The sequence below is a fragment of the Phallusia mammillata genome, chromosome 2 (assembly GCF_965637545.1).
Source record: "Phallusia mammillata chromosome 2, kaPhaMamm4.hap1.1, whole genome shotgun sequence".
Taxonomy (NCBI): Eukaryota; Metazoa; Chordata; class Ascidiacea; order Phlebobranchia; family Ascidiidae; genus Phallusia; species Phallusia mammillata.
In genome coordinates, this window is record NC_137253.1 from 14,721,518 (window position 1) to 14,729,828 (window position 8,311).

General features: G+C 38.1%; 1 protein-coding gene across 1 annotated transcript; it reads left to right on the forward strand.

Annotated features, from left to right (window-relative positions):
• The first annotated feature begins 288 nt into the window (after window positions 1–288).
• On the forward strand, window positions 289–5,016 carry LOC145214242 (short transient receptor potential channel 4-like). The gene is made up of 10 exons (XM_080082737.1): window positions 289–401; window positions 572–791; window positions 849–1,058; window positions 1,487–1,597; window positions 1,792–1,935; window positions 1,991–2,179; window positions 2,477–2,624; window positions 2,687–2,800; window positions 3,023–3,191; window positions 3,375–5,016. Exons 2-10 carry the CDS (start codon window positions 597–599, stop codon window positions 4,237–4,239), a joined length of 2,145 nt encoding a protein of 714 aa, XP_079938863.1. The 5' UTR covers window positions 289–401; window positions 572–596; the 3' UTR covers window positions 4,240–5,016.
• Window positions 5,017–8,311: the final 3,295 nt, after the last annotated feature.

The window sequence follows — 8,311 nt, forward strand, 5'->3', positions numbered from 1 at the left end:
ATGTGGACGTTAGATAAAAAAATGGTGGGAAAATTTACGTTTTACCTACACCTTTTAAAATAGTGGATCATTCCACCTTTCGATTTCCACCATTTTGATTTACAGAGTACGACTTCGCGTAACGTCATGAAAGATTCGGTTGATTCGGCCGAATTTATTACGTAAAACTGCCGAATGTTCGGTTTCGATCCGAACCAAATTTAGCACGGTTCCTTGCATTTTTTGGTCTCCCTTAGACCTTTACTCGGTTCATGACATAAAAATATTTGTTTTATTTTAGCTCGGTTTGCTGCACGGCATGCTGCCAAGTGGAAGGATAAAAAAAAGTACAATAGGCAAATCAGCTCATATCAGATCCAAGATGGATGGAGAGTCCGGCAGTCATTAGCTGCGCTCGTCCCGTAAGCGTTTGTGGTCAATATTGTACAAATAAAATTTAGGCTTACATTTCCTTGTCCTAGCCTAATTTAACTTGACCATCTATTTTTTTATAGTTGTGACTAAAAACTGTGCAAGATGTAACTTTTCTAACTCACTTAAATAAATAACTAGCCTATTTTGACCTTGTCAGTCCCCAGACTGTCAACACATACTTCATGGATTTGGTCAAATCTGGAAATTTGCGAGAACTCGAAGCTTTCTTTCTAGTCAGCAAAATCGACCCTTCTGTTCATCTCGGTCAGAGGATCTTGGAGATTCTTAATTACACAGACGAGCACGAGAAGTCGGCCTTGCGCGTTGCTATTGACAACCGTGATGTTGACATGTGTAAACTCCTGTTAAAATACAAAGTATAAGATATGTTGTCGTTATTATGATTAAATTTTACACAAATATCTAATTTGCAGATTTGCATTGGAGATTGCCTTTTTCACGCGATACAGAAAAACTTTCATGAAGGTGCTGAAGCGATTTTACGTTACGACAATTGTCGTAAAACTGACATTTTTGGAGAAAATAACTACTTTCCAGTAGGGATTACGCCCATGATATATGCAGCGCACTGCAACAACTACGACATGCTGAAATTGCTGCACAAGTACAAACACGATTTGGAGGTTCGTGCAAAAAGAATTAAAAACGTATTTTCAAGATTTTCTTTCGTTTTCAAACATACGTAGGTTTTAGTTCAAATGACTATAATTCTTTTAAGACGGCTTTTTTCATCAGCTCAAATCATTTAATTTGCAACTGAACATATTTTGAACACTGATGAAAAACTTGATCGTATATATATCTCATATATTCAATATAATTCTTGATGTTTACAACCTATTTCTGTGGCAGTTTCTGTAAAGTTTGGCTCAAATAAGCAACATTTGCATATTTTGCTTTCAACAGCTACAACAAATGACGATGTTTATTTTATGTTACTTAATTAAATCATTTCTAGCAATCGACTAAAAAAGTAGCAGGCGTGTCTATTTTCAAAAACACACTACGAAAAAGACCTAAAATGTTTGTTTTTATTCGTTTGGTATCCCAGCAACGTGACGAGTGGGTTGAAGGGATGCAGATGTGCTGGGAGACTGCTAACAAACGTCGAATGTTGTGTCGAGCAAAATGCAGTCCCGCTTATATAACTTTATGGACTGAGGTAACGCAACATCCTGTGTAGCTGTGTCTAAAATACACTGGTGAAACTTAAATATGTTGCTGCCTGCAGTTTTTGTTTTCGCAACAAACACGTTTGGGAAATCAAATAATTTGACTTTGCTCGTCTGTTCTTTGCCTAATACATATGCTCGGTGATAGGGCAAACAAACCGAAAAATACTTCACATTTTCTTAGACGTCCCACGACGACCCGATGAAATACTGCATCAGTCGAATTGACGAGATTCGCGCATACTCAAAGTTGGAGCAAGAATACAGTGAAGTTTATGACCAACTGGAGAATGGCGTTGAAAGTTACATGTGTGCTTTGCTTGACCAGGTATATATATAGCCCTCTCCGACAATATGCGGCTTTAAAACATGTTTACTTTCAGGTTCGATCGTCTGTGGAATTGGCAAACTTGTTTAAATTTGATTACGATCGGTTCAACCACACCAAGCATGCTATGATATCTCGGGTGAAAGAAATAAGAGCCCAAAGTGATATTGGAAGTATGTTGGAGCTGCTTGACACAGCAAGTGAAAAACGCCTTGTCAAGTTCGTTACTCACTACAACTCACAGGTAATCATACATGGAAATGTTAACAATCGACGGAAACACTGTGCAATTTTAATTCTGACTCTTAAAATGCCGAAATACTGCTAAAGATATCAGAATGTATTTCCTCTCAACCCAGCTCCTGTCTGTGTTATAACATGACAAACTAATATTCGATTTGTAAAAATCAGAACTGCATTATCGTATTGGCCATTCAACATTTTGACACGAACACATTTTCTTTACATTTGGCATTAAATCAACCAATAATCCCTCAGTGCTAACTATAGTCTTTTTAAGTAAAGTGGCTTCTTATTTCAGCTGACTTTGACTTATCTGAGATATCGGAACACGTATTTTCTTCGCCGCATGAACGCGATAAAGCAAATCATTTTGGGCGCGCTAACCGGATTGATGTTTCCCATACTTTCAATCTTGACGATCATCTCACCGGACAGCAGATTGGGAAGTATGAAAACATCGTGTAATCTAAGTTTTTCTCCCATCAACAATTGTTTGGATATTTTCCAGGTTTGCTCTCGTTACCGATTATTTCTTTCCAATGTCACGTGATGTCTGATCTGATGTTTATCTCGATACTTATTGCAAACGTGCTTACAAAAAGTCTTGAATCCGACTACCTGGGTATGAGAGGATTGCACATTTAGCACTAAATATTGCATTGCCCTTTTTGTAGACACTTAATAATTCACTCCAACATTTTGATATCCAAAATGGTGTTTGAAACGTGGTGACAAAATGTCAGCTCTTTATAGGTGAATTGTAAGGTTATAGCTAAACTGTTGCAATGTTGTAAAATCATGCACTCTGTTTGAATTTTTGACTTTTGCTATGCTGAAAAAACAGGGGCACCCCCAACCGTTTGTGAATGGATACTTTTTCTCTGGGTGCTTGGAAAATGGCGAAGCGAGCTGCAAGAATGCATTAACCTGGGTTTCAATACTTACGTTTGTGACTGGTGGAATTACAACGACATTCTTCAACTCTCCTTGTTCAGTCTTACATTTGCATTGAGGTTTGTGCTTGAGCAAAAGTAAGAAAACATAACTTTGTTGGCTCTGTAATGTTTAGATGTTTTTAATTGTTGAAGCCCTCATGGTTTGGAAATTTTAAATGCAACAAAAGCCTTCGTTTGAATATAAAACTTTGCCCAGGACACAATACTTTCCAACAAGCATGTAAGGGTTTGTTTATACAGGGTATATGACTACATTCGCAGCAGTTCATTTACCAAACACATTCATAGAGACCAGTGGGATGAATACGAACCCCGTTTAATTTCTGAAGCTGTGCTTTCGTGGGCATACGTCTTTGCTTTTCTTCGAATCTTGAGCCTAGTTCGAGCGGCAAAGTTACTGGGTCCATTACAAGTGTCGCTCTCTAGAATGGCCAACGATACTCTCCAGTTTTTCTGCATCTTTATCCTCGTTATCGTGTCGTTCGCTCTTGGTCTCAACCAGCTGTATTGGTTTTATGGCACTGCTCCTGGAAAAAAGTTTGTTTGTGTGACATCAAACTCCACCAGTGTTAGCGAGGATTGCATAAAAACACCAGTCCTGTTTACAAACATCGGTAACTCACTTTCTACACTATTCTACGCAATCTTTGGCATAATCAATCTCGACAAGCTCAAATTATCGGGAAAGCACGGAGTAATTGAGGCGGTTGGTGGTTCATTGGTTGCTGTATATCACGTGGTTGCCGTTGTAGTGCTAATCAACATGCTCATCGCAATGATGGCCAAAAGTTACGAGGAAATCAGCAGCAACAGCGAAAATGAATGGAAATTTCATAGCACGGAGATGTGGATCCGGTTTATCAGGCGAGAGTTCGGCCGACCGCCGCCCATGAACTTGATTCCACATTTGCGCCTACATATGTCCCGTGCCGTAAGTTGGTTTTGCGACAGACGACGTAAGAGGTTATGCGGAAAAAGGGGTCAGGCTTTTTTTGACCCGTGCGGATTGCGCAACAAGCGCTCGATAGAGGTGATGAGACGCCTTGTGCAACGTTACAAATACACCAAACTGCTGGGGAGAGAAAGCAGCGAGTATAATCAATGATTTAGTTTTGTGATGACATGGATTTGGAATATGATTTTTTATAATAGTTTGATACGAAGACTTAAAATTGTCAAATCGGAACATGGTGTTGTTTGCCGGTACATGAAACTTGTTGTTCATCATTCCTGATACAGCAGTTAAGTTACTTTGTAGTTGATTTTGTGCCCTTTAAATGCAACGTACCTTTTAAATTGTTTTCGTGAATACGCTTTAATTGTTCGTTACCCACAAAGTGCTGTTTATGCAGGAAATTCACTATTTTGTTTGCTTTTTCCGGACGTGTTTGTGCAACATGGGATTGAAGACGATGAGGAAACCTTCGCTTTCCCTGTATGTTTTTAGTAACTATCATTGAGTTGTTAAAAAATGCATTACGATATGCGCCCAACTCCACATGTAGCCACAAAATCCACCTTTTTGTTATAGCACCCTGAATGGTGGGTCATTTCAGCATTTATTTTCCCAACCCTCCATTTTCTTCATTTGTAGGTGAAAACCTGTCACTCTAGTTTAGGTGGTACTTCCCACATAGCCATGGCGCCCTCTATTAGCTTTACCAGAAATTGTAACCTTTTGATTGTAGATGCCTGTCTATTTCGCATAGAAGACCGAATCCCATATAGTCCATTGCATAATTTACCAGTAAATTAACATGTATTTTGATTAGTGATAAATGTCAATGTTTCAAAACCATATTTGTGCCGTTTCACACACTCAAGGTACAGTATATTAGTCGCCACAACTACTGCTGATCTGCCGTTACACAAAGTTTTTTCGGTTGCGCATAATAAAACAACAACAAAAAAACAGGCATCAACAGAGTTCGCCAATGAAAACAAGATGAGCAAGCCATCGCTTTCCCTATCTGTTTGTGATTATCAACAGTTCAATTGCGCTGTTAAAAATGCATTACGGTATACACCCAATTGCACATATTCCCATCGTGATGCGAAACGGTGGTGGGCACTTAGGCCTACTCCAAAGCTTTGTTACGAGTGTAAATTAGAATATAAAATGATGCGAAAATCCACCTTTTTTGCTGTACCAACCTAAATGGTGGATCATTCCACTACGTATCTACTTCCCTACCCTTCGATGACCACTAGCGGTAATAGCTACAAATAGCTATTTGGATTGACATGTAAGTTATGTATAAAGCATAATACGACAGGCCGATATAAGGCTTGTACCGAATCTGCTAGTCATTCCCACATATGGCGATGTAGCCTGTAGAAGAGTTGGGCATGGATCCGGATACCGGATCGTGATCCGGCAGGATATTCGTTTTTTGACGGATACAGGATCGGATCCGGATACTACTTTACAGCTGCCGAATCAGGATCCGGATTATCCAATCGAGTTTTTTGTACAACATACTCAGGGAAAATAACATAATATTTGTGAATTTTTGTTGTATAAAATATCATTCTTTCCCCCTGCATACTGAGTGCATACTGCATAGGCCTAGTGCACAAACTAAAATGCATATATGCGAGACTTAGTGTGGAAACACTGAATAAATTAACTTTTACCAACTAATACTTGAAAACTCAGTTCTAATAAAATTAGAAAATTTTCCGATATTTTTCGGATCGGATCTTATTATAGCTCGAAAATTTTGGATCAGGATCGGATCGGATCGGATCGGATAATCACAATTCAGGATCGGATTTCGGATCTCAAATTTCCCGATCCGCCCATCTCTGGCCTGTAGGCTAGAAAGAAAATACATTTTGTTAAAATTGTTTAGCTTTACCGAAAAATTACCGAAAATTATGCATTTATAATCGGTTGTCGTTACAAAATAAGCTCGGAATCGTTGTAAACTGATTGTACTGCAATTGGATTACGTGTGCATTAATATGGAGTAATAACAACAAACAAAGAAGGTACCTACACAGTTCCAATTGTAAACATGAATGAATGACGCTGAGTTAAAACAATATACAACGGTATATCTTATCGTCTACATAACTAGTACAATACCTCCAATGTTTGGTTGTAGTCTGCATTTAACGCGGCCTACATGGAACCTTTTGATAATAATAGAAATAGTTTAAGCAGCTACAATACGGCTGTATACACAACTTTGAGTTCAAATGATTTTGGAGGAGTGGAGTGCGGTCAATCAGCTGGTACTGGGGATCTGGAAAGTGAAGCTGTTTTGAGGAAGGTTGTTGAAAAGAACAGCTCCCCTGTTCTACCAAAATCCGTAAAGTTTAAGCTCGACTATCAGCCATTAGTAAACGGAAATTTAACAACAACAATATTATTGTTCAAACCCAAGTTGGTTAAAATGATATAGTTAACTAGCATGGTTTCACTTCAGCAAAACATATGTCATTATACCTGGAGCTATAATGATGACATCATACATGTTTGAGGGAGCGCAAACTTATTATATATAGGTAGTATCTGTAAAAAAGTTTATTTCATTATTTTCAATTGAATTGCTTTCGTGTCCGTATAATTAAAAAACGCCGAATACACAACACTCGTTACTTGCATTTGTGACATCTCTACAAAACCTTTACTCGCTTCATAATACAGCATTATTTGTTTTAATTTAGCGCGTTTTGCTGCAAGGCATGCTGCCAAGTGGAAGGACAAAAAAATGTGTAATGGCCAAATCAGAATAGATCAGATTGAAGATGGATGGAAAGTCCGACAATCTTTAGCTGCGCTTGTCCCGTAAGCAATTTTAATCAATCTTGTCCAAACATTTGTTACGTTTTCATGTTTAAGCCTAATTGAGCTTGACTATTTCATTATTCTTAGTTTTTTATCTATGTAAGATACCACTTCGTTGCTTAAAAAACAACTAGCCTATTGTGCTCAGTCCCCAGACTGTCAACACATACTTCATGGATTTGGTCAAATCTGGAAATTTGCGAGAACTCGAAGCTTTCTTTCTAGTCAGCAAAATCGACCCTTCTGTTCATCTCGGTCAGAGGATCTTGGAGATTCTTAATTACACAGACGAGCACGAGAAGTCGGCCTTGCGCGTTGCTATTGACAACCGTGATGTTGACATGTGTAAACTCCTGTTAAAATACAAAGTATAAGATATGTTGTCGTTATTATGATTAAATTTTACACAAATATCTAATTTGCAGATTTGCATTGGAGATTGCCTTTTTCACGCGATACAGAAAAACTTTCATGAAGGTGCTGAAGCGATTTTACGTTACGACAATTGTCGTAAAACTGACATTTTTGGAGAAAATAACTACTTTCCAGTGGGGATTACGCCCATGATATATGCAGCGCACTGCAACAACTACGACATGCTGAAATTGCTGCACAAGTACAAACACGATTTGGAGGTTCGTGCAAAAAGAATTAAAAACGTATTTTCAAGATTTTCTTTCGTTTTCAAACATACGTAGGTTTTAGTTCAAATGACTTTAATTCTTTTAAGACGGCTTTTTTCATCAGCTCAAATCATTTAATTTGCAACTGAACATATTTTGAACACTGATGAAAAACTTGATCGTATATATATCTCATATATTCAATATAATTCTTGATGTTTACAACCTATTTCTGTGGCAGTTTCTGTAAAGTTTGGCTCAAATAAGCAACATTTGCATATTTTGCTTTCAACAGCTTCAACAAATGACGATGTTTATTTTATGTTACTTAATTAAATCATTTCTAGCAATCGACCAAAAAAGTAGCAGGCGTGTCTATTTTCAAAAACACAGTACGAAAAAGACCTAAAATGTTTGTTTTTATTCGTTTGGTATCCCAGCAACGTGACGAGTGGGTTGAAGGGATGCAGATGTGCTGGGAGACTGCTAACAAACGTCGAATGTTGTGTCGAGCAAAATGCAGTCCCGCTTATATAACTTTATGGACTGAGGTAACGCAACATCCTGTGTAGCTGTGTCTAAAATACACTGGTGAAACTTAAATATGTTGCTGCCTGCAATTTTTGTTTTCGCAACAAACACGTTTGGGAAATCAAATAATTTGACTTTGCTCGTCTGTTCTTTGCCTAATACATATGCTCGGTGATAGGGCAAACAAACCGAAAAATACTTCACATTTTCTTAGATGTCCCACGACG

Bases quoted from the DNA above. Each gene is read 5' to 3' on its own strand.
- LOC145214242 (XM_080082737.1), top strand. From the start codon at position 597: ATGGATTTGGTCAAATCTGGAAATTTGCGAGAACTCGAAGCTTTCTTT. The intron at 2,625-2,686 runs GTATGAAAACAT...GATATTTTCCAG, and splicing joins ACCGGACAGCAGATTGGGAA to GTTTGCTCTCGTTACCGATT. The intron at 2,801-3,022 runs GTATGAGAGGAT...CTGAAAAAACAG, and splicing joins TCTTGAATCCGACTACCTGG to GGGCACCCCCAACCGTTTGT.